We start from the raw sequence: 25,682 nt of genomic DNA, 5'->3' as shown, positions 1-25,682 counted from the left end.
CACCACTAGAGGGCAGAGTTTTCAGAAACATAAAAGAACTAATTTTTATGGCAGATCCACATGCTTGCGACAAACAGCAAGTGTGTGGACGGGTTTTTGCGTATGCTTGCCATAGATTCCGATTGGCTGCAAGACAATAACATAGCCCGTCTGTGGTGTTTGCTTATGCTTGCTGTTTGCTTGCTGTATGTTGTTTGCCACAAGCTTATAGCGGCTCCATAACAATACCGATAATATAAATCAAGAAACTGGCAACATAAATTGTCTATGAAATAAACGTCATTGACAGATGGCACTTGGCAGGTACATCCGGCCCACGAAGTAGAAAAAGTGTCCTTTTTAACGCGTACGCCATTGCGGGCGTATGGTGGTGTATTATATTGAAAGAAATATCATAAACCATCCAATATGGTGAGTAATTAATTCGCTCTTTGTGCTCAGAAAAGTGATCCGGGATATATGTGCTTGTATTTTGCGGTGATATTTTTCGAATACAGTATTTTGAAAGTGGATAAATTTAAGTTCTTTTCAACATTCTCCTTTGTGATCGGGTGACGTTTTCAAAGTGGTTCGCTGACTTGTGTTTTAAGTGTTGTGAAATCTTTTGTAACTATCAAATATATTCATACGGGAATAAAACACCTGGTGCAATGAGTAACATTGGGAGAATGAAACGTGCGTGTGACAGGAGGGACTACCATCTGTTTTGCGGTAACATGAAGAAGTTGAGTGATTATTTCGTTTGTGCAGGTGAATTTTACGGTGGACGAGATCCGTCAGATGATGGACAAGAAGCGGAACATCCGCAACATGTCCGTCATAGCGCACGTCGACCACGGCAAGTCCACGCTCACGGACTCGCTGGTCTCCAAAGCCGGTATCATCGCCAACGCGCGAGCCGGTGAGACTCGCTTTACAGACACCCGCAAGGACGAACAGGACAGATGTATTACCATTAAATCCACGTGAGTACCACCAATATATTTCATTAACCTTTCAACATGGCTGCGTGAAAGTTAACCTCTCACGTCTCTAAAGTAAAAGTAACAAAGTAAAGTGCTGTATTTATTGCACATAATATTGTTGTTATTGTTATAAATTGCATAAAATAAGATACAACAGTTGACCACAGCTTTAATTCCCATGACAATGAATTTTGACAAGTTCAATCACCTCAAGTAATCTGTAATAATCGAGAGATATAATACACTTCAGTTCACACACACTATACTACAGTTCAATACATTTTATGTTCATGTTCAAAAGCAATTTTACAAATTATGCTGTAAATTCTGAAATTGAAATTAGTGTTTTAAACCTGTAACCTGTGTTGATTAATTTTGTTTTCGATGAAATATCTTCTTCAGTAATTGCAGCTTTTTCCAGTTTTTTTTTTAGCATTAAGTCATTATTTCTTTTTGTCAACAATATAGCCTAAAAAGTGTCTATTGCATAATATCATGTAAATAAAAAAAGAGTTATTGGCCTAGCAGAAGTTACTTAAAGTCAAATAAAACTTTATTCAAATGATGATTGTTCATACCATATAAAATCTGAGATTCAATGAAGATTCTTAGAACGGCCATCTGATGTATTCTCAACAAATGTAACTCTACACTCAGCATAGAACAATATTCTGACTGTAATGTTCTTTTCAGTGCCATATCTATGTACTTTGAACTGGAGGAGAAGGATTTAGTATTCATCACAAATGCAGACCAGCGTGAGAAGAGTGAAAAGGGTTTCTTGATCAACCTCATAGACTCGCCCGGGCACGTTGACTTCTCTTCGGAAGTAACAGCTGCTCTCCGTGTCACTGATGGAGCCTTGGTGGTGGTGGACTGTGTGTCGGGTATGTATAATTTAGGTTGTTGTTAAATTATAAAAGTAAAATACAGATTACAGTAGAATCTACAATAATGTAGATTAATATATATAATAATAAATAATGCGCTGATCAAGCGCTTACCTATAGTGAATTAAAAAAAAAAATTAAAAAAAAATGATATATGTATAGAGTTCACTGTAGATTAATAAACTGCAAAGAGAGCATTCTTTTTTAGAATCACCAGTTTTCGAAAATTCCAAAATTAATAGTAATAACAGCTCAAAAACTACCTTTAGCAGTTTATTACTTTTTAAAACAAGATGAATCGATAAGTATAGACTATAGTACATAATTAATATGAGTAATCATTGTAATATTTATTTGAATCAGGTGTCTGTGTGCAAACGGAGACAGTGCTGCGTCAGGCCATCGCTGAGCGCATCAAGCCCATCCTGTTCATGAACAAGATGGACCGCGCTCTGCTGGAGCTGCAACTGGAGTCAGAGGAGCTGTACCAGACCTTCCAGCGCATTGTGGAGAATGTCAACGTCATCATCGCCACATACTCTGATGACAGCGGACCCATGGGTGAGTACTTTTTAACCGACACCAGATGTGTGTTCAAAGGACATTTGACAACTGTTTGCCTAAGTGTGGAAAAGAAACCTAGGACAAAGAAGAGAAGACAGCTAGTTCCACCATATGGATGCATTAATTACTGAAGGTTAAGAAGAGTGCCAATGAATGAAGCAGTTGCTGGCCACTGCTCACACCCTCGCCACAGGGCTTGAACAAGACTGACAATTTTAAGTGCGGAAACCAGCCCAGAGAGAAGAAGAAGACTGACAATAATAAATCTACCTAATAAGTTAACCTTGTGTTATTGCTCTTCTTCTTTGACTTACACCCGTAATCACAAACACTACTATGAGGTCTCATAGTGCGCTCGAACCCACAGTGTCGGTTCCACCAATCAGATGACTGTATCACGTCAATTTACAATGATCTGATTGGTGGAACCTATACTATGCGTTCGAGCTTATGTGAGACCTCATAGTAACTCTTGTGAATGCGGCCGTTAGTGTTTTTCCACATAGGTGGGTTCTGCTTTTCATTTTGCCCAAACTTGAGCATCCGATTTATTGTCTTTTGGCTCTCGGGTCTGCTTTCACGACATCCAGCCACGTAGGAATCGCTGCAACAGAGGATAAACTAGCCAAGTACTAGCTTAAAAGGAGTTGTGAAATCGGTTCACTGACTTATGCAGGTGGCATAGACTACCGATTTTCATTATCATTAAATTACTTTTAATTGGTATATTATGGGAAAAATGAATACTATTGCTTAATTATAATGATACATACAAAAATAAACATAAATCAAATGAATACTGATCATAACAGCCTTAACTACTGATTTTTAGAGTCAAGTTAATGAGTCGCGTAATTACATTGTTGCTTTGAGTTAGAATGGCCGATTCACGGATTTAAGCCTTTGAAGGTCAAATATTCTCACTCTAGGTTACATTACTTCGCGTAGTTTTTAACCAAATCAGTTGGTCCATTGCAGAAAAGCTGCATCAATAGTTACAATCTTAATTGTTGTGATTGGCTGAATTTATGGTACTCTTGCTGCAACAATGCATTTCAGCCAATAATGGTAGAGTGTCGGCCATTATTGCTGGCGTATATGATATAAAAAATAGAGACCTTACTTATCTGTACATAATATTCATTGAGACACAGATTGGTGAAACAAGTGAATTTAGGTTTTTAAAAATCCTCTTTCCAGGACAAAAGTAGCATATCGTCGCCGCGCATGAAAATTCCGCTATGTGGAAAATCACAAGTTTTGAAACGACACTTATAAACTTAAATTTTTTTGAAAAAATATGCTTTACTTTTAGATCAAAATCACAGCTGAAAACATACTGGCACACATGATAAAGAATGGGTACACACCTTTTAAAACCAAACAAAATGACATCAAAAATGAATATCCTAAAAAAATACATAGTGGATTTTGCATGCGCGACATTATGTGATAATTCAGGGTAGATAATAACAATATTTTATCTCTATTTCAATCTATCTTTGTGCCTAACGTCATAATCAGTAGGCCTCATGCGTACGAGAGCTTTTTACACGTCTGTTAAAAATTGTTTCAAATAAAACAAATGCATCCCCAAGTATCTGTTCACACGTCAACGGTTTTTTAAAGCGCACTTTGTATGTTCAGCGCAACATCGGGTTTCAAGGCAACGCGTTTTTAACGCTCGTGCGAATTAGGGCTTAAGCAAATGGGCAGTGAAAAGTAACAGACATACACGTCTTATGCGTTTATTATAATATAAGTATAGACTATAGATATTGTTAAATATTATAGAATTTGTAAAATATAAACTCCACATTCTATCAAGTACAGCTGAAGTATAGACTTATCAATCTCTTTTTGCCTGATCTGCAAATATCGATTTACGAGTAGGTATTCAAGCAGCACTCAAGCCGCGAAGCGCAGTTTGCCAATGCTATTATGCAACATTTTTTCGTTTCTACATTGTTAACTTATAATCATTACTAGATGATGTCCGCGACTTCGGTACGCGTGGATTTAAGTTTTTTAATATACCATGGGAACCCCTTTAGATAAGGTAGCCTGTCTGTTTCTGGGGTTCATGCTAACTCTGTATCTTTTGTCAGAAACGGTTAAGCGGATGGGGCCGTAAAAAGACAGACACACACTTTCGTATTTATAATTAAGTATGGTTAGGCTTGCCTTTAATGAAATCTTTGTCGGGGCAAAGATGAAATCTAGGTTGAAGCATGCGTCTCTATAAAAAACGTGACATTAAAATACGTGTCAGGAAACACGTCAGCAAGGCAGTTTCACAACTTAGCGGTTCATAACAGATAGGTTGAGCAAAAACGTTTTGTGCAAGTTGATATTTTGATATCAAGCTTATATAATACTAGAGGATGCCCGCGGCTTCGCCCGCATGGAATTCGGTCCTTTGAAATCCCATAGGAACTGTTTGATTTTCCGGGATAAAAAGTAGCCTATGTCCTTCCCCGGGATGTATCCCAAGTCTGTACCAAATTTCATTAAAATCGGTTCAGCGGTTGGGCCGTGAAAACGTAGCAGACAGACAGACACACTTTCGCATTTATAATATTAGTATGGATAAAGTTCCTAAACTCACTTCAAAGTTTCCAAATTGAGTTAACATGATCTAGTCCCAAGTGTTGCCAGTTGCTTATGCAATAAGCTTCTGGGTGTCAAAGAGGACTTACAGTATTGTTCTTTCCGGAATTGGTTGGAAATCCTTTGATTTGTGACCCCATAAATGAAAGATACATTTTGTAAAAATTATTCTATATTGATCTAAGCTTGTGAAACTTAAAATTAAAAAAGTTCGATTAAAAAACGAACAGAAGATGAAGAAATACGTATGCAAAGATAAACTGCTTGAATATAGGTATACAATATCGATCGTACAAATTACTGCAGTCTAACGCGTAGAGTCTAGCCGCCTAACGTCACACGGCGAGACCATTGCCGCGATTCTCTCGTCCATGGAGATGGCGCCTAAGGCCAAGAACACACGACACAACTCTAAAGTGATGAAACTGCAACTAGAGTTACGTTTCAGTTTCATGCGTATTATTGTCTTATATGAAACCATGTCGCAACTAGTTGGAGACTCGTTTGAAACGAATACGGTTTATACGGTAAACAGCGAATCAACCAATCAAAGGGCAGAATTTGCTGTTGATTACGCTAACGATGTATACGTTTTTCTTACACAATCGGGGGATGTTACGTTGAAAACGTCTTGAGGTTGAGAAATGTGCCTGTCTGTATAATAAAACTATATTAAGTAGCTATACTGGACATACAGAAACAGTCTGCTTTCATCCATACTTATTAATATTATAAATGCGAAAGTGTGTCTGTCTCTCTGTCTGCTACCTTTTTACGACCCAACAGTTCAACCGATTCTGACGAAACTTGGTACAGGGTTAGCTTATATCCCGGGGAGAAACACAGGCTACTTTTTATCCCGGAAAATTCCCACGGGATTTTTAAAAACCTCTATCTACGGGAATGAAGTCGTGGGCATCAGCTAGTATAATATATCAACTTGAATTGGTCGCGTTGTCCACCAGGCGAGGTGCGCGTGGACCCCAGCAAGGGTTCCGTGGGCTTCGGCTCGGGCCTGCACGGCTGGGCCTTCACGCTCAAGCAGTTCGCTGAGATGTACGCCGACAAGTTCAAGATCGACCTCGTCAAACTCATGAACAGGTAAATTAAAAAAAATATATATGCGTCATCGTCGGTAATCGTATCCTCTCACGTGCGCGCACACTATACCAGTTTATTCACACACTTCTGTATATTTTTTGTTTGAATATACATTTTTTTGCATATGATATGGATTCCACAATGCAAGCTAAAAAATATTATTATAAATTATAACATACTTGTATATTTTACTAAATACTATTATGCATATATTTTTATTATGAGGGTTCCATTTATGCAGTGATTTGCTAGCTCAGTGGCTATCATTCAATGTTAAACACTGTGTTAGTGAATCAGTAGGCTGGTCTGAGAAGAAGCCAACAATACATTCAACCGGTCATTATATTTTTATGCTGTTGTCTCTGACATTTTTACTAATTGTTTTCTGTTACCTTGTGTGTTGACTCTTGATTTTTCAGTTGTGTTAATTTCTTTCATTCATTATTTTATTAAGATATTAATTAATAAATAATCCTTTTTTGCTAAGCATCAGATCCCACTATCATGTCATTTCAATTCCTTGTTAATTGGTTTGGATTATACAACATTAAAGTAAACATACAACATATTGTTTCGTCCCATTGATACTGGGTAAAGTGATTAGTGCTATACACCAGCGGCAGACAAGGACGGAAATTGAATTCTCGGTAACGGATTGATGAGGCACTCTCCGTAGATGTCTCACAACTATAACTGAGATACAAACATTACGAAATAAAGTACACTAATTTATTATATTTTTGTATAGAATTCTTTATTGCACACACAGAACACACAGAAAAATCTATACATGAGGGTGCAAAGGCGACTTTATTGCTAAAGCAATCTCTTACAAGCAACCTTACCTATATTGCACTAGTTAGTTGCTATAGGCCCAGTGGATTCATTCTCGCACTCCCTACCGTCCGATCGACTATCGTACATTTATAATCTTTAATTGAACAGGCTCTGGGGAGAGAACTTCTTCAACGCGCAGACCAAGAAGTGGTCCAAGCAGAAGGACAACGAGAACAAGCGCTCGTTCTGCATGTACGTGCTGGACCCCATCTACAAGGTGTTCGACGCCATCATGAACTTCAAGAAGGACGAAATCGAGAGCCTGCTGAAGAAGCTCGGCGTCACCATCAAGCACGAGGACGCCGACAAGGACGGCAAGGCGTTGCTCAAAGTGAGTACTCCTTAAGGTTGCCCTTCTTATGCGCTTCTCCATCCTAACGTATTAGAATAGAATAGTTTTTTATTCAAATAAACTTTTACAAGTGCTTTTGAATCGTCAAAATAATTAACCACTGATTTGTTGTTCTAGGATCTAGATCTTAAATTAAGCCTGATATCTATGTCCTTAAGCAATTAATATAGTGAAATTACATTTATTTTGAAAGTTGTAACCCTTGAAACATCTCTACTTTAAGCCAAATGAGGCAATGCTATTAGCTTTATTGCAAGGCTTAATAATTTCAAACTTTACTTTGTTAAAATGTTAGTTAATTTGCAAAAATTAATGCTATACCAAACATTGATAGGTGTTGTTCACACGAACACGTCATTAAGTATGTCCCGTCAGTAAATGTTGATTTCAATAGCATGCTTTCACGCTCTTAGACCATCGAGAGCATGTTTAAAGATGGCTGATGGTTTTTTTTTTACTTAACTGTGTATCAGGAAGGTAAATTGTTATGTGCAACATTACATAGGGTTTTTAAAAATCACTGTAATAAGTGAACAAAAAATCCAGAACCTAGTCCCAAGTGTTGCCAGTTGCTTATGCAATAAACCTCTGGGTGTCAAAGAGGACTTACAGTATTATTCTTTCCGGAATTGGTCGGAAATCCTATGATTTGTGACCCCATAAATGAAAGATACATTCATTTAAAAAGTTATTTATTAAATTAATGTTACTATTATTAGAAGCTTGCTTAAAAGTCTTACATTGTTAATAACTCGTTATAATTTGTCAGGTGGTAATGCGAACATGGCTGCCGGCGGGAGAGGCGCTCTTGCAGATGATAGCCATCCACCTTCCATCCCCCGTGGTCGCGCAGAAGTATCGTATGGAGATGTTGTACGAGGGACCACACGACGACGAAGCTGCTATTGGTATCAAGGTATACATTTCTAGATTCTAATTATGATGCATAATCCTGCTAAAACTCTCTGATATCTCTACAAACTACTAAAACTGAAATTAATTCTGCATGATTAAATTTACATTGGTGCCAGCCATGAAGACCTGTAATATTGAGAGATTATTCCTCAGTTCCCAGCACAGAGTGCCTTGTGCAATACCTGCACAATTGGCGGCGGTAATTACTTAACATCAGGTGACAGGCTGTGTTTAAAAAAAATGGGAGGCTCCAATGCAAGACATGTTTATTTTTAAAATGGCCTATGCGGGCTAAAAGAACTATTCTTACGAACATAATTTAAATATTAATAATTAAAAAATATTTTAAGTTTCCAATGCAAAAAGTTGATACAGTATACAGTTTTCTTACACAATCTGACATTTTAAAACATTTTTTTTTCAATTTAGGGTTAGTAATGACCAACTTACCATCCTTGTTGTACTTGCTCCCGCAGACCTGCGACCCTGAAGCACCACTTATGATGTACGTGAGCAAGATGGTGCCGACGTCGGACAAGGGGCGATTCTACGCGTTCGGACGCGTGTTCTCCGGCAAGGTCATCACCGGCCAGAAGGCGCGCATCATGGGTCCCAACTACCAGCCCGGCAAGAGAGAGGTATGAAGCCTCCAATTCTCTAATTTGTTTCACGCCATTTGGGCCACAGCCGCGATCTATAGATTAGTGTAGATCCGGCTTAAAATAACGTTTTTAGCTAAACTCTTAGGTCTAAATCTATAAAGCGCACTTTGATTTTGCTTAGACTTAAGTTTCAGTTAAAACGCGATTTATTCCAATAGTATAACACTGTGTCTTTAGTCTGAGCAAAGTCAAAGTGTGCTCTACAATCACAGCTTTAAAGTTAAGATTAGCGAGGTGGCATCATATACAGCATAGCTTCTTATTTATATTTCCTACAAAATTACTATTTACGCGAGTAGACAAAAATATTATTGATAAAAACGCGTCCGTACACCGTACCGCGACTTAGTGCACGTTCCGTTTGCGCGGTTCGCGCGCGATGAGGTCGTCGGTTCGTGCGGACGCAGAGCGACGCGCGCGCGTCTTCACGCTGCGTAGGACCGCTGTTCTCATGTCCCGGGACCGCATGCTACGACGCGCGCGTACATTTTGTTTATGATGACATTGGCGTCGATTCTGATGTTTTTTTCTTTGAGTAGCTGCATCTTTATCATTTTAATATTGTTAAAATAGGACAAAAATGTTAAATTTAAAGACTCAAATTTTAGCGCACTCAAAAAAATTTAAACAACTGGCACTTAGTCACCAGCTTTGACAGTTCTATTAGGTTTGTATGCCCCTTTGTTATTATATTACCATTCCCAGGACCAATGACCTCTAAATCTTAATTTAAAATTATTGCATGTGATCGAATAATAACCCAGTATTAACATTAATTCTGCCTCTGTGTAGGACGTGTATGAGAAGACCATCCAGCGTACCATCCTGATGATGGGGCGCTACGTGGAGGCCATCGAGGACGTGCCGTCGGGCAACATCTGCGGGCTGGTGGGCGTCGACCAGTTCCTCGTCAAGACCGGCACCATCACCACCTTCAAGAACGCGCACAACATGAAGGTGAGCACGGCATCTTCGTGGTTTTACGAGGTTTTTGAAGTAAAACCTCAGGCGTGACTCAATATCTTATTTTCAGACAAAATGTTCGCGTTGCTTCCGTCCATATTTAAAGTGACTCTCTTTCTTATTTTTTTTCTGTTCTACTTTAACTACTTCTACATCATTTGCTTTGTCCAACCAGGTCATGAAGTTCAGCGTGTCGCCTGTCGTGCGCGTGGCCGTGGAGCCCAAGAACCCCGCCGACCTTCCCAAGCTGGTGGAGGGGCTCAAGCGTCTCGCCAAGTCCGACCCCATGGTGCAGTGCATCAACGAGGAGTCGGGCGAGCACATCGTGGCCGGCGCTGGGGAGCTGCATCTTGAGATCTGTCTCAAGGTAAGTGTGCTTATTGATATCCCACAGCTAAGGAAAAGTTCAACTTACCAACTTTGGGGGTTTTCCAGGTAGGAAACAGGCTGAGTGAATTTTTCTGTAAGCAATAAGGGTATTTTGACATGGTTCATAATATCCTCAGATCTAACTTCATGAAAGCAGTTTTAAAAAAAAAAATTCTTATGAATTATTTGTTCAGGATTTGGAAGAGGACCACGCATGCATCCCCATCAAGAAGTCTGACCCCGTGGTGTCGTACCGCGAGACAGTGAGCCAGGAGTCCAACCAGATGTGCCTGTCCAAGTCGCCCAACAAGCACAACCGTCTCTTCATGAAGGCCACGCCCATGCCCGACGGCCTGCCTGAGGACATCGACGATGTGAGTGCATTATTGTATACTAGCTTTTGTTCGCAACTTCATCCGCGTGACCTACCAAACTGACATTTTTTCACGATCACAAGGGAATTCAACTAAGTTCCTAATAGAACATTTGTGCAGGGCAAAGTGAACCCGCGTGACGACTTCAAGACGCGCGCCCGTTACTTGGGAGAGAAGTACGAGTATGACGTGACTGAAGCGCGTAAGATCTGGTGCTTCGGCCCCGAGGGCACGGGCCCCAACATCCTCGTGGACTGCTCCAAGGGAGTGCAGTACTTGAACGAGATCAAGGACTCCGTGGTCGCCGGCTTCCAGTGGGCGGCCAAGGAGGGAGTCATGGCTGAGGAGAACTTGAGAGGAGTTCGCTTCAACATCTATGATGTTACGCTGCATACGGACGCTATCCATAGGTATGTAATATTTGTGTATAGGAACAGGTAATGTAACAATAGAAAAACTTCCTCCAGATTGTGATGCCTGGGGACCCAGCTGGTCTGACAGTTGGATCTTGGAGCTTGCATATAGTGCTCCGTAGTGAAAACTTCGATTGCGCGATTGAGGCGGAAAATCGTGAGGTGAAAATTTACAGTGCTAGAGATAAAGACACTGGTGTATGGTCAGTTTTCAAGAATTTATGGTTACACCATATTTTAGTACAAGCCTATATCAATAATTGTATTTGAATAAATTATTTAAAAAAATGGCATGAATTTGTTCTCTTTGTATTGCAGAGGTGGCGGTCAAATCATTCCAACGACCAGGAGATGTCTATACGCGTGCCTGCTGACGGCCGCGCCCCGCCTCATGGAGCCCGTGTATCTGTGCGAGATCCAGGTATGACATGCATGAAACTGAAGCAGTTGTGTTTGCTTGCGTGTGTGCATGCGTGCGTGCGTGTGTGACCCAATAGATTATACAGGTGACGCCAAACTTCCAGTCAACGCTTTGAAGTTGTGATGAGCGCGTCACATTAGTAGTCAATAGAAGGTAGAAGGGAGCGCAAGCAAGCGTACATCCGCACTTTTCGTATTTCGTTTCGGGGGGGGTTTTGTTAGTATGTAACAGCTAAATGTAGCAATGCAAATTCAGAGAGACTAGAACCTTGGCGTCATCTGTACCTAGCTGTATGCCATACTGTAGAACTATTAAGAATCAGCATTTTATGTTATGAATTGGCAAGAAAACTGCCCTTAGTTCAAAAATAAAAAAAGAGGAAATTATCTGTAATGAGACTAATGAGGTTATTTTTTTTAATGCAATTTAATTTTTTTTAGAATCAATAAATTTATTATTTTTATGGTTTGTTCCACAGACTAAATTATTTGGAATTATTATTCCAAATAATATTTATATTATGAATTCAATTTATCAGTTTTTTTTTTAATATTATAGTAAAGTATGACTCAAGTTTATTTGTATTTACATACAATGTAATATGTAATAGTAACTCAGAAAGTATTAAAACAAATAAATAATAGAATAAGCGTTAATACGTTGTATGGATGGAAAACCGTGTAAGTAGTATTACATAGAATAGAGCTGTATCTTTTCCTGTAGTCTTGTGGCTTGTGCATGAACCCCACGTACTTTCCTAGCGGGCTGGCCGCTGCCAGTTCGCGGTTCCGAGACGTGGCAGAGCAACAGTTCTTTAAGTTTCGGCATTGCGCACCCCCCATACCCTTTGCCTGAATAGGGGAACTAACATTTATTACAAAATTTTAACACAAACACAATCGGCAATCCAAAATCGAATTTAGTTCCGATTTTGCATAATGCAACCATATTATTGAATGTTGATTTGTAATTTTATTATCAACTTAATGATGCCCACGACTTCGTGTGGATTAAGATTTTTAAAATCTAGAGGAACTCTGATTTTTCAGGATAAAAGTAGCTTGTCTCTGGGATGTAAGTTATCTTTTTACCTATCAAGATTGGTTAAGTTGTTGACAATCGGATAATACTGGCATTTATGATATCAGCAATTTCAATTTTGATTGAAATATAATCAAAGTATGAAACTGATTAAATTCTATCATTATTCTAAACTGGCGTATCAGATGTGGGTGTTGTATCAAGCCATGTATGTCCGCAGTGCCCCGAGGTGGCGGTGGGCGGCATCTACGGCGTGCTGAACCGGCGGCGCGGCCACGTGTTCGAGGAGTCGCAGGTGGCCGGCACGCCCATGTTCGTGGTGAAGGCGTACCTGCCCGTCAACGAGTCGTTCGGCTTCACGGCCGACCTGCGCTCCAACACGGGCGGCCAGGCCTTCCCGCAGTGCGTGTTCGACCACTGGCAGGTGCTGCCCGGCGACCCGTGCGAGCCCGGCACCAAGCCCTACGCCGTCGTTCAGGTAACACTCGCCAGATCCTTCCGAATACATTAGCGAGCAAAAGAGCAGGCGGCTCACCTGAAATTGAGTGATTACCGCCGCCCATGAACATTAGCAGCACCAGAGGAACCACCAATGTGTTGCCGACATTCAGGATTATTATACATAATATCAAGTAGCTATTTTTTACCTCGAATTTTCACACCATACAAGTTGTAAATGGGGATATTAGCCAAAACCTAGTCTATAAATTAAATAAAACACCGTCCGCACACCGTACCGCGACTTAGTGCACGTGCCGTTTGCGCGGTTCGCGCGCGATGAGGTCGTCGGTTCGTGCGGACGCAGAGCGACGCGCGCGCGTCTGCACGCTGCGTAGGACCGCTGTTCTCATGTCCGAGGACCGCACGCTACGACGCGCGCGTACATTTTATTTACTGAACTATTTAGCTTTAGTCTATAGTCTGTTAGATCGCCAAGTTATGTTTAACTGAGAAATAACGACAAGAAATTGATGATTATTGGTTTAGCGTTTAAATTATCGCGCGTGATATAGTATAAAACAAAGTTGGTTTCCACTGTCTGTGCCTCTGTATGCTTAGATCTTTTAAACTATGCAACAGATTTTAATGCGGTTTTCATTCATAGAGTGATTAAAGGTTTATACATATATTTAAATATTGTTTTGTGTTAATATTTAGTTGAAATATGACGATAATTGTTCAAGATATCAAAAGGAATCAAGCTGACAGAGTTTTCATCGAAAACGCTGTCTTATTCTTTTGAAATATAGCAAAATGGTTCACTGACACCACACTAGTATCTACATTGCACCCGTGCGAAACCGGAGCGGGTCGCTAGTTTATCATAAACTAGCTGATGCCCGCAGCTTCGCCCGCGTGGATTGGTCAGATCCCCTGCAGCATCAGGATTGAGGAGTTGGACTCCAAATTTTTTATGAAACAATGTCGTAAAGTTCCTCTATCGATTAAAAAAGAAATGACGCAAATCGGTTCAGAAATCTCGGAGATTTCGGTGTACATAGGTAGAAAAACACAACTCCCTTTTTGAAAGTCGGTTAAAAAAGTAGCCTATTTTACGCCCTGGTCAATCCTCTACTTGCCTGTGAAAGTCCCGTCAAAATCGGTTCAGCCGTTCCAAAGATTAGCCTTTTCAAACAGACAGACAGACAGACAGACAAAAATTTTAAAAACGTGTGATTCAGTTATGGTATCGTTCAAATAACCATATGAGCTTAATATGAGGTAGTTATTTCGAAATTACAGACAGACACTCCAATTTTATTTATTAGTATAGATATAAAATATCTTATGGTTGGACTCATGTGACCACCCATCCACGCTCTTGTTATATGAAGTTTTATTTTGTTTTACAGGAAACGAGAAAACGGAAAGGATTGAAGGAGGGTCTCCCAGATCTAGCGCAATACTTGGACAAGTTGTAGACGCCGTAGCCAATGCAATCAATATTGTAATATATGTAACAATACGCGCCGCGCTTCACGCCATTGTTTGTCATCGTTTTGGTTCAAAGACACCATTTGTTTTGCCTCAGTTTGTACGAGCGAGAGATCTTTTAATAAAACACTAAACTAATTTACAAGATGAATTGTTACTGACCAGATGTGATACTCGGCTGTATGAGATATGCTAAGATCCCGTCTCCGCATCATTGTTATCATCGAGTGTAGTGGGAAACCTGGACACTTAATTATTATACTGTAATTAATTTTTAAATTATAATTTTTCTATTTTATGTGTGTAGTTTCAATTTGTATGTTTGGTCAGGGAATTTGGTTTATGCTGTTTGCACAGGTGAGAATTGAATTTTTTCTTAAGCTATTTAATATGTAATTTTTTTTAAATTTTCTATCAAATGAACTGCAACCTCTAATATTTAATTTAAAAAATGAATTGATTTAAAATTACAATTATGTGGTAAGTGGTAACTGTAGTTTGTTTAACATTAAGATTTTTTATTAACCTGAGTGTGATAATTTGCTTTTAATATGAATTGCTTTTTATACCTAGATTGATTATATATAATATAATTTTGTGTTCGTTACAGATAATATTTGCACAGCTCAATCGTAAAAGGTAAGCATTCAATATTGTTTTAGTAAACTACTGTTAGAAAAACTGAATTTTAAATTTCAAAAACCCCCCACCTTAAGAACCCTCTCAAAAGTAAAACTATTATATACAAGTATTCACCCTTTAAGTTTACAAGTATATTGTAACAATAGAAGTACTATCTGAAATGGCATGAGGTCTCCTCAAGGCAAAAATTAATAATTTACATGATTACACTATGATATACATTTACAATTTACATGATGAGTTAACAGACCTGTTCTGAAGTTACTTGAGGACAAAAAAAATATATAATGTTATACTGATGTCACCAAATTATACCAAAGTTCAATTTCTCAATAAGTATTTCTTTATAAATAAAGATAACTTTATTATCCACAGGTACATTGGAAATATGGTACTTGCCTTGCTTTCAATTTCATCATGTAAGTGACAAATAATCTATTTTTTTTTCATTTTGAAAATCCATACTATAACTATTACTACTAAATTAAATTAAGTGTATCTGTTTGTCTGCTATTATTATTCTGATTTATAGCAAAAAATTATGACAGTTTATTACATATTTTGCAAGCAATTTTAATAAATATGGTCAGAGGTCTATAGGATTAAATCTGCCACTGGTATAGAGTTACAATTACAATAGTTTTTCATCTTACTTGCTTGGAAAGACTTTTTGTTGTTTGGAATCTTTCTATTAAAATACCATACTAAGAAACATTCACCTTATAGTATGTATAGTAAGAGTTAACACTTTATTGTTATTTTTAATACCATTGAATTAAACATAATACCAACTCTCTTTCGTCTTTATTGAATAGACAATATTATCAAGTTCTCGTTACATTTTAAAAGTACAAGAATAAATAAACTTAAAATTTATTTTTTCTTGTATTCAATTCACAATAATAATTATGATAGCCTTGCTGTAGTGACATGAAAAGTTGTGTTTCCCAAGGGTGCAAATTTATTTGCGTCTTGAAAATTCAAAATTCAAAATTCAAATTATTTTTATTCAATTAAACTTTTACAAGTGCTTTTGAATCGTCAAAATAATCTACCACTGGTTCGGAATGCTGTTCCTACCGAGAAGAATCAGCACAGCAAGAACTTGTGCCTTTGAATTCCTTGCAAATACAAACACTCGCTAAATAACAACTTTGTCACCTTGCATTTATAACTATTTCATATCAATCTGTTTTTAGTTTTTGCATATATTTCTATGATGAGTTAACAGACCTGTTCTGAAGTAATTTGAGGACAAAAAAAAATATAATGTTATACTGATGCTACAAAATTTTCCTGAAGTTCAATTTCTCGATAAGTATTTCTTTATAAATAAAGATAACTTTATTATCCACAGGTACATTAGAAATACTGTACTTGCCTAGCTTCGCATTTCATCATGTAAGTGACAAATATACTATTTTTTCATTTTAAAAATCCATACTATCCATAATATTATAAATGCGAAAGTGTGTCTGTTTGTCTGCTGGTCTGCTAGATTTTTCACAGCCCGTTTAAAGATCATTCAAGAAAGGCAATAATGCGAAGATGGTTTTAGACAACTAAAACAATGAATAAGGCATTTTTTTTAAGTATAGTATTGTACGCTGTGGGTATCCGCTAATAATAAATAAATAATATGGTTGGACTACGATCTGCCAGAGTGGCATTATGATGAGTTAACAGACCTGTTCTGAAGTTATTTGAGGACAAAAAATATTACTATTTAAACTGATTTTAAAAAAATACTATCATTATATATAATTACTTTGGGGCTATTCTTTATAATTTATTATTGTCACAGGTATAAATGGACCATACATGGAAAATACTAGTCATGACCAGGCTGTTTTACGAGAATTTCAGGTAATTGTTGAGTACTTATTCCTATGACCTCTATGTACTAGGCACTGTGCTATCCGCGCGGAAAAAACTTAATATACCGCTCTCTGTCTGTTACTTAATCCCATACAAAAACAGTGCGAGCGGTAGCGCTCTCTGTTTTAACTAAATTCATTCTGCGGATAAATTAGTATAGAATAGAATAGAAATTATTTATTTGCATGTGTGTTACAAAAGTTGGTGCTCTCTCTGCTAATTAATCCCATACAAATGAGAGAGAGCGCTATGCTTACTTCATTCCGTTAGATAGGGTATAGACAGGTCAATCGGAACAAAAATTTTGTAGATATGTGTAACTAGCTTATGCCCGCGACACCGTTCGCATGGACGACACAAACCTCTATTTTACTCTCTTAGGGGTTGAATTTTCAAAAATCCTTAACGGATAACTACGTCATAATAGCTATCTTCATGCCAAATTTCGGCCAGATTCGTCCAGTAGCTTGAGCTGTGCGTTCATAGATTAGTCAGTCAGATTTTCTTTTTATATATTTAGATTTAAAATATTTGTTTGTTAAACGAATGCTTAGTATATTTACAAGAATCAATGATAAAAATGTCTGTTAACAACAATTTGCCGGTGTAATTTAATTTTCTGGTATTTAAGTCAATATTCCTTCACAAAGTTGTGTTTCTATGATGAGTCAACAGACCTGTTCTGAAGTAATTTGAGGACAAAATTATATAATGTTATTCTGAATATATAATTAATTAAGTCATTATTTGTGCTCACTTAACACCATTATAAATAAAGCTCTTTTTACTACAGGTATAAAGAAATCCTACAATTGGGTGCTCTGACTTCTGAAAATCAGGTAATTGATAACCTAAATCCTTTTAAGCAAAAATCTTTAATTAACAATAAATAATTGATAATTATATAGGAAAGGCCACGGAAAGGCCCAATAACATAATAATTTTATTTGGTTTGTTTTCAATAGTTTGCATAGTTGTACTTAGATTTACATAGAATTTCATTTAAAATTAAAAGTTTATAACAATGCTAATTCAGTATAAAATAGTGGACGAAATTGTTGTTGAAAGTGGATTTAATCTAAAATATCACTATAATTTTCACTAAGGCCATTTTTAAGTGACACTGATTCTTTGACACTTAAATGGTTTTTGTATAAACACTTAAAACACTATAAACAATTAATTATTTCCTTATGATGATAAAACCGTACCAAATATTTTAGTGATGGTTTACAAGCTCAACAGGCCTGATATATCTAGCTATTTTTATATCTCTACTTAATAAATTACATATTATATTACAGTAATATTTTTCTTTGCAGATATAAGTAGCAGCTCTGATGCAGCGCCTCCCTAGGAAAACCCTAACCTATACTTATGGTAAGGACTTATTAAAAGTAGTTTTAGAAAGCGTCTATAATAAACTTGGTTTAAATGACAACTTGAACGGTCAACGTCTAATGCCAATTGAATTGGGGTTAAAATCGGCTAACGCCAAACGGCAATGTGAATGCCGTTGTCAAAATATTGCGTTAGGACGTGGCTACACTTACAGCTAGCGGCAATTATCGCGTTTATCAACGGCGTTTACCGTTAATGTAGTCGAAAAAACCTCATACTAACGCGTACGTAGCGTTTGCGTTGTGTTTAAATATTTTTTTTGCGTTGCGTTTGAATAAAATATTTTGAATTTTGAATTTTTATGAACCAAAGAGCGTAGTATTTTATTCCTAAAATCTTATGATGACAAAACCGTACCAAAGTTATAGTGATGGTTTTACAAGCTCAACAGGCCTGATATGTCTATTTGACAGTCATACATTTGATTAAATAAGTATCACATATTGAATACCATTTTTCTTTGCAGATATAGGAGCTTCTCGAGAGTGAAAAACCACATAACTTTGACCAGGTAAGCATCATATTAAACTTAAAAATGTTTCCTGAACTGTTTGTTATATAATAAATAGTTCAGGAAATTTTATTAATTAATTTTAAAGAATATTCTTTAATATTAATTAATTACTATCCTAAAGTTTTAATGATGATTATCACAGACCTGTTCTGAATTTTTTTGAGGTCAACATTTTATAAGTCTGATGAAATTAAAGCACATTTACCTCATCTATCTACTTATTTGCTGTACTTCAACTCCAATTCCATTTTGTTTGTTTTCAGGTAAGCAAGATGATTAATGAGAAGCTACAAGAAATGTGTATTTGTTTATTTTACATTATAAATAATTTGAAGTTGTAATTAATAAATTTAATAGAAATAAAGTTTAAATAAGAAATAGGTTTATTTTATTTATTCTCTATCACTATTTACAATAACATTACATTCATATAAGTCAATTAGGTTTCTTAGCAAGTAATCCCATTCGCCACACACAATAATATTGTCCAAAAGCTCCCATGGTGTGTTAAATTGTCTATAAAAGGGAATAGTTGTGAACAACAACACGTGCGAAAAGCTGAAAGCTGCAAGAAATGGCAACGTACCTTTACTCCAGTCCACTAGACTTATAGACTACAAGCCAGTGTGCATCGCTATGTACTATGGCCCATGGCCACGATATCTGACTTCATGGCAAGTGGTAATGGTCAGGGGTGTAGAAAATTATAAGTCTATTTGTGTAAACAGAAAATAGGATTTAATTCCTTTTCTCATTTGCTCCGTCAAATCAATCATCAGGCACTAAAATCAAAATCAAACAATTTGAAAGCCTTGAAATATCAAAAAATGCGTGTCTAGATCGTAAACTAGATCTAGAAAAAAGCATTAAGTTGGCAACATTGTTAATTTTTAGTATGTCAACTTTGACTGTTTATGGCAACACTAATTCACACGTCAAAAGTGTTCAAGGTTACAGCTGTGCGCATGTTTTTTGAAACGATAAATTAAAATTGTAATTAGTCTAGTCTCAGAATTTCATGTGGAAAAGGTTCCTCCGGCCGTTCTCCGATTATATTAATAAAATGTTGCCTGAAGTTGTTTTCGTGTTAGGTGCTCCCGGTGCCGGCAAAGGCACACAGTGTTCCTTTATTTCCAAAGAATTTGGATTCGTTCATCTCTCTGCTGGGGATTTACTGCGCGAGGAGCGTCAGAGGCCCGGGTCTGAATACGGAGAAATGATCGAGGAGAAGATCCGGAACGGCGAGATCGTTCCCGTCGAGGTTACATGTTCGCTCATACATAAAGCGATGCAGAAGTCCGGTAAGACGAGGTTTTTGATCGACGGCTTCCCTCGTAATAAAGATAATTTAGACGGCTGGGAGCGCGTCATGTCTGACAAAACCAAATTGCTGTTTGTGCTGTTCTTCGAGTGCTGTCGGGATCTATGCACGGAGCGCTGCCTGGGGCGCGGCGCGGCGGGCAGCGGTCGCTCCGACGACAACCTTGAAAGTCTTCAAAAGAGGTTCAATACATACCTCAATGCTACCATGCCTATCATAGAACATTATGAGCACAAGGGACTGGTGCACCGAGTGAATGCGGAATCAGCCCCAGAGGTTGTGTTTGAGGATGTCAAAAAACTATTCAATAAATTAGACCGGATAGACAATTAAAACAGCAGTAGACTAACTACTCTTTATTCTTTTACTTTTAAGCATACTAGCAGCTTAAGATTAAAATGTCAAATAAAGTTGTAAAGAACAAAAGAAGATGAACTATCATTAATTTTATGATCATACATGCTTATTTATTAATCTGTTAGGAAAATAATTCAGCACACAATGAAACTTCTGATATGTGTAATCTATAGACATTATTGTATAAAAAATCAAGAATCATGTTATAATATTAATAGTTTGAATAGCAACAAGGCAAGATTGCCATGAACTAAAAGACCTTCACCATAATAGCATTGGTTGGCATTATTATTTTTTACTGTGCATTGCCTACTAAGGTCAAAAGTTATATTTCTCAGTCACTGTTAGCTTTAATAATGCAATGCACTATACTATGTGTTTCAATTAAGAAGAGCTTCACCATAATATGAAACTTGTACTTAAATTAGAGATTTCTTTCTTTTACTTTTTTCACAAATTTTATAGGTATTTTTGTTGGTTTTATTTAAACATGTTAAATCATTATATTATCAAGTAAAAACTCCTTGTTCTATTGAAACCTGACAACTTGTTGCAGGAGTCTTGTTTGAAACATATAGTACAGGATACCTAGTGTAAATTTTCTTGGAAGTAAACCTTCCAAGTTTATACCAATCGAAATTGATAAGATTAAGTCAATTTTCGTCTTCAATTATGTACTTGTAAAACGATGTCAACTTTGAATCCATGTTTCATGAACAAGTAGATTAAAACCCTTATCTATATTATAAAGCTCTATTGTGAAATTATTGCGATAAGTTTAAAGCAGTGCATTTCCAAGTTATAGTAGGAAGTTATGTATTATATGTAAATAAAGACCAAAGTTTAATGAACCAAGCTGTTTGTTTTATTAAAATTACATCTGTAAGGCTCTGTACCCACTGCATTCATTTTGGATCTCTCGATCCAGAAACTATATAAGGGGATGCTCCCTAGATCCAAATTTCGTTTTGCTACAGCTACTTGGGATTGAGAATTAGAACTAGAATTGAGAATGAAATAGCGTAAATTTTTTTTTATTATGTTCAGATACAAGTTAGCCCTTGACTGCAATCTCCCCTGGTGGTAAGTGATGATGATGGTGATGACTTTTGATTCAATTTGTGTTCAGATGTTTCATTTCGAATGAAAGGTTAAGTATAAAGCTTATAGTTTGAGTTGTTATTAAGAAGCCGAGCCTCGGCGCTGTCGGTGTGCGTTGTGTTTTAGGGGCCAATCGCGATCCAAATCTCGGAATCAATATTTTATCAGAATTAATAATGTCTGGCATATTACAGCCCCACAGCAGCATGCTCCTCGTACACAAATCAGTAAATACTCAAACCAAACTCTAATTCGTATTTCTCTGGCCAGTAACCTACTGATGACGTAATTCAGATTTTTAATACATTTCAAAGGACGCAAGTTTTAAATTCAAGGGTATTTTTAACATAATGGCATAGACATAGGTATGTATAATAAAATTAAAGCAACCAAACGACTAGGCCGGATCAATTCTGATGTAAAACAAGCTTATATAAACTGCGATTTTTGTAAACAATTTCTCAGAATATTTCCTTCCTGTACATATATGTAATTTAAAGATATTCAAGGCTATATAATAAACTTACTTCCTATTGCAATAAACTCATTTTATGCATTCAGAATCGATTGCTTGAATCGATCAAGTGAATCGGTGAAGTGCGAGCGGACTCCCACACGAAGTGTTCCGTACCATCGTTTTACGTTCAATATTTAAGGCGGTCATTTTGGATTTTTTATTATTTGTTGTAGTAGCGAAAAAATCGTAAGTCTATGGTTGTAGGTATAGCGAGATCAGAACTACATACTCATTATGAGATTTACGTACCTACAGCCCACTGACAGATTAGACGGGCGGACGGACGGATAGGGAGGCTTAGTATGGAGTTTGGGTATGGAACTCTACAAAATGAAAGATGGTTGAATATTCAAACATTTATTTAACACCAATCAAGCTTAATCACTGTTAAACAGTCTTATTTCTTTCAATAATAATAGTAAATGCCAATAAAAAATAAGTACCGAAAAGTCCTTTACAATTTATATTTTAGGCACCACCATTTGAGATTAGGTAGAGGTAAATTAAGTAGGTACTTAACTATACCATAGTTAACAAAGATACATAGAAAAATATTAAAGAGTGTGTTACATATATTTAATAGCTTGTTTTGTATTGTTTATAATAGTAATATAATATACTAACTTATTATCTAATTAGTGATAGTCTTTCAGATCTGAAGTGCAAATGAAATAGTTCTCACAAAATAAAAAAGCTTGAACACTGGCATAGCGGTTCAACCACTACAATATTTTAAGCTAAACTTAAAAATAATAATACCCTTTGCAATAATTTATAAATTACTTTGGTAAAAATAACTTAATATTCACAAATAAATTATTTTTAGATTGCCATTCTTACCAATATGGAATTGGAAAGAAGGCTAACAAATAATAATAGACACCAATACCATCTATTTTGTACCTATAGAAAAAGTTGTTTTTGTAAAATTTAGCCTGCAATAAACAATTTATTTATTTATAAATGGTTTTTATAAAAGCCATTCTTACCAATATGGAATTGGAAAGAAGGCTAAGAAATATAAAACGAGAAAACTGAAAATGTATTAGGAAATCACAGTTTGTTTGAAATACTGTATAGGAGTGTATACTGTATAGGTACAGATCTAAGTACATAAAAATGCTATTTCCCTTACATTTAAAAATTGTTACGTATCACAGTGTAATAGACGCAAGTCAGTAGGTTTGGTTGATAGTCATTACATTAGCTACAATGTACTCTGTGGTAGTCTGTCTATACTCTATGTACTGAGAGAACATAATATATAGGCTATCTCTGTTACGTAATCTCATACAAATGACAAAGACAAAACTCTGGGCGTTAACCATTTTAAGAGGGGTCTTTCCGTCACTCGCTCCATACAAACGTAGTTCCAATTTCATTCGAATATTAAGCAACCAAAGTCCATGAAATTTTGCAGACATATTCTAGAAACTAATATCTATGCCTGTGGTTTCCAGATTTCTGTTAAAATATTCGGTTTAAAAGTCACATACAAATCTTTGAGCTCCTGTAATTTTGAAACTACATATTTTTAGAAAAATCTAAAACACCACAGGCACAGATATTAGCTTATAGAATATGTCTGCAAAATTTCATGGACTTTGGTTGCTTAATATTCAAATGAAATTGGAACTACGATTGTATGGAGTAAGTGACGGAGAGAGCCCTGTTGAGGCACCAACCAAACGCAAACGAAACTATGTTTTCGAATTGAACTTCGAATGTTTTTTGAAAACATTTTCGAATTGAATTTCGAATGTTTTCTGAAGACATGTTTGTGATTGGTTCGAAGACTAACTTCTCTCCGTAGATAGAGTATAGTGAAAGCTGATAGTGAGAAATGGCGCTTTAAAAACTTAGGTTGTGTATCCCTTTAACAAATCTAGTATCAAATGAGGCTAAACAGTCATTTTCCGTAGGTTGCAACAAAACGCAATCAACTAGGTAATTTTAAAAGTTTTCAAAAAAATCCCGACTGCGGTCCGCACTGCATCTTATCAGCCTGCACACTGAAGTGCATAAAGTCCGCCATTTTGATTTTTTAAGAATCATCATAAAGACGAAATGACATCATTTATTCAAAATCGGTTGAGGCGCTGAGTAGTTACGAGCGGACATATCGTTTTCTTTCGGCTTAGCCGCAGACAGGTAATAAAATTACTATCAGCTTTTCTTAGACAGACTCGGGTCTTAATTCTCTATAATTTATATCGTGAACACTCCTGTAACACAATATTTTCTTGTCCCTAATTCCAAATTATATTTTATTGTTATTCCTAATTCCATTTTAAAGACCTGTCAAGTTGAACAATGTAGTTTGTAAAAAATAGAGCTTTTAGTCTATGGCACTACTGGGTACTTAATAACGGTTTCGACTTCAGAACAGCTGTTCTGTTTGGCGGCCATTTCTAATATGGGCGAAACCGTGAACGTTGCTTCCGTCCGGAATAAAATCAGGTACTCTAAGGTTGAAATCTATAGAGCGCACTTTGACTTGGCTTAGACTTAGGTTTCAGTTAAAACGAGACAGATTTATGGCAGCGGTATAACGCTGTCTCGTTTTAACAGTGTCTTAAGTCTGAGCAAAGTCAAAGTGCGGTCTATAGATCTCAGCCTAAGTCGTACCTAAAGAAGTTTTACTTCGAAAGCTCCCACTTTATATTGGGGACAAAACTTCTATAAAGCAATTAACAATATATTATCTACGTATCGAATGTGAACTGGCATTTAAATTTTAACGACTTTAAAGCGTATAGGAAAATACTTGTTTCCTTCAGCTAAGTAGTGATTGTATATACGCCTAACTGTACAGGCGAAACTTGGATAGTATACATGCTTTTTAAATTTTTATTCCAAACTAGAGAACTGTCTTAAACTATGACAAAATATATGCGGAATATGAAAAAGGATCTTTATCCTTCAATCATCGTCAAAAATTTCGATAGGACATGTTGTTAGTTCACAGTCGAGATTATGTTTTTGACGTGACAACGTCTTATAATTCGATAGAGCCGGCTGCACGCACGAAAAAACATGACTCATGCGGCGTTACCTCGCTCTGAGGGGTTCCATGTAAGGCTTGAAGTGCAAGCGAGAGCGTGGAACGAGCGACAAAAAAGCACAATCGGCCTTTGTTGTCACGTTCAACTATCGTCAGTAAACCGACTTTACAGACAACCAATTTTTTTTTATCTACCATTAAAACATACATTCAAAATTTTATAATTTGTACACAAGACATTTTAGCTACAATTACAATCAGCACTTCTTTTCACTCCATATTGCACGTGTTAAGGCAACTTTGTACAAATTCGACAGGTCATATTAGTCAGTCCTAACTCTTATGCTCTATCTACAGAAAAAAGTTAGTTTAGGGTCACTCTGTTACATAATCCCATAAAAACGACGCAAACCCAAATCTCAGTGGGCGTTAACCGTTTTGAGTCACCAACCAATCACAAACATGTTTCGATAAACAATCGACATTCAATTCCTTTTCTTTTCTTTAAATCTGGCTTTACTCTGATTAGCCAATG

At 36.8% G+C, this 25,682-nt stretch overlaps 2 protein-coding genes and 2 long non-coding RNA genes across 4 annotated transcripts; 3 read left to right on the top strand and 1 right to left on the bottom strand.

Annotated features, from left to right (window-relative positions):
* Nucleotides 1-252: 252 nt before the first annotated feature.
* Nucleotides 253-14,710, top strand: LOC123876000 (translation elongation factor 2). The gene is made up of 15 exons (XM_045922139.1): nt 253-411; nt 751-965; nt 1,659-1,852; nt 2,219-2,416; nt 5,995-6,130; nt 7,076-7,298; nt 8,089-8,235; nt 8,711-8,872; nt 9,689-9,853; nt 10,035-10,226; nt 10,423-10,602; nt 10,723-11,012; nt 11,334-11,436; nt 12,698-12,955; nt 14,331-14,710. Exons 1-15 carry the CDS (start codon nt 409-411, stop codon nt 14,397-14,399), a joined length of 2,535 nt encoding a protein of 844 aa, XP_045778095.1. The 5' UTR covers nt 253-408; the 3' UTR covers nt 14,400-14,710.
* LOC123876004 lies at nt 14,490-16,346 on the bottom strand. Its single transcript, XR_006798246.1, has 2 exons — nt 16,288-16,346; nt 14,490-15,304 (listed from the first exon to the last, which is right to left on the bottom strand). It is a non-coding gene; the product is annotated as an uncharacterized LOC123876004 (long non-coding RNA).
* On the top strand, nt 16,165-19,660 carry LOC123876003. The gene is made up of 6 exons (XR_006798245.1): nt 16,165-16,455; nt 16,859-16,920; nt 17,726-17,771; nt 18,255-18,312; nt 18,800-18,844; nt 19,111-19,660. It is a non-coding gene; the product is annotated as an uncharacterized LOC123876003 (long non-coding RNA).
* Nucleotides 19,661-19,766: 106 nt separating this feature from the next.
* LOC123876001 (UMP-CMP kinase) lies at nt 19,767-21,380 on the top strand. Its single transcript, XM_045922140.1, has one exon. The coding sequence runs from the start codon at nt 19,866-19,868 to the stop codon at nt 20,499-20,501; it is 636 nt and encodes a 211-aa protein (XP_045778096.1). The 5' UTR covers nt 19,767-19,865; the 3' UTR covers nt 20,502-21,380.
* Nucleotides 21,381-25,682: the final 4,302 nt, after the last annotated feature.

The sequence above is a fragment of the Maniola jurtina genome, chromosome 20 (genome assembly GCF_905333055.1).
Source record: "Maniola jurtina chromosome 20, ilManJurt1.1, whole genome shotgun sequence".
In the NCBI taxonomy this organism is placed as follows: Eukaryota; Metazoa; Arthropoda; class Insecta; order Lepidoptera; family Nymphalidae; genus Maniola; species Maniola jurtina.
Note: the sequence above shows the minus strand (reverse complement) of the source record. Positions and strands in the feature narration are given on the sequence as shown.

Bases quoted from the DNA above. Each gene is read 5' to 3' on its own strand.
- LOC123876000 (XM_045922139.1), top strand. The intron at 966-1,658 runs GTGAGTACCACC...TGTTCTTTTCAG, and splicing joins TGTATTACCATTAAATCCAC to TGCCATATCTATGTACTTTG. The intron at 10,227-10,422 runs GTAAGTGTGCTT...TTATTTGTTCAG, and splicing joins ATCTTGAGATCTGTCTCAAG to GATTTGGAAGAGGACCACGC.
- LOC123876001 (XM_045922140.1), top strand. From the start codon at position 19,866: ATGTGGAAAAGGTTCCTCCGGCCGTTCTCCGATTATATTAATAAAATG.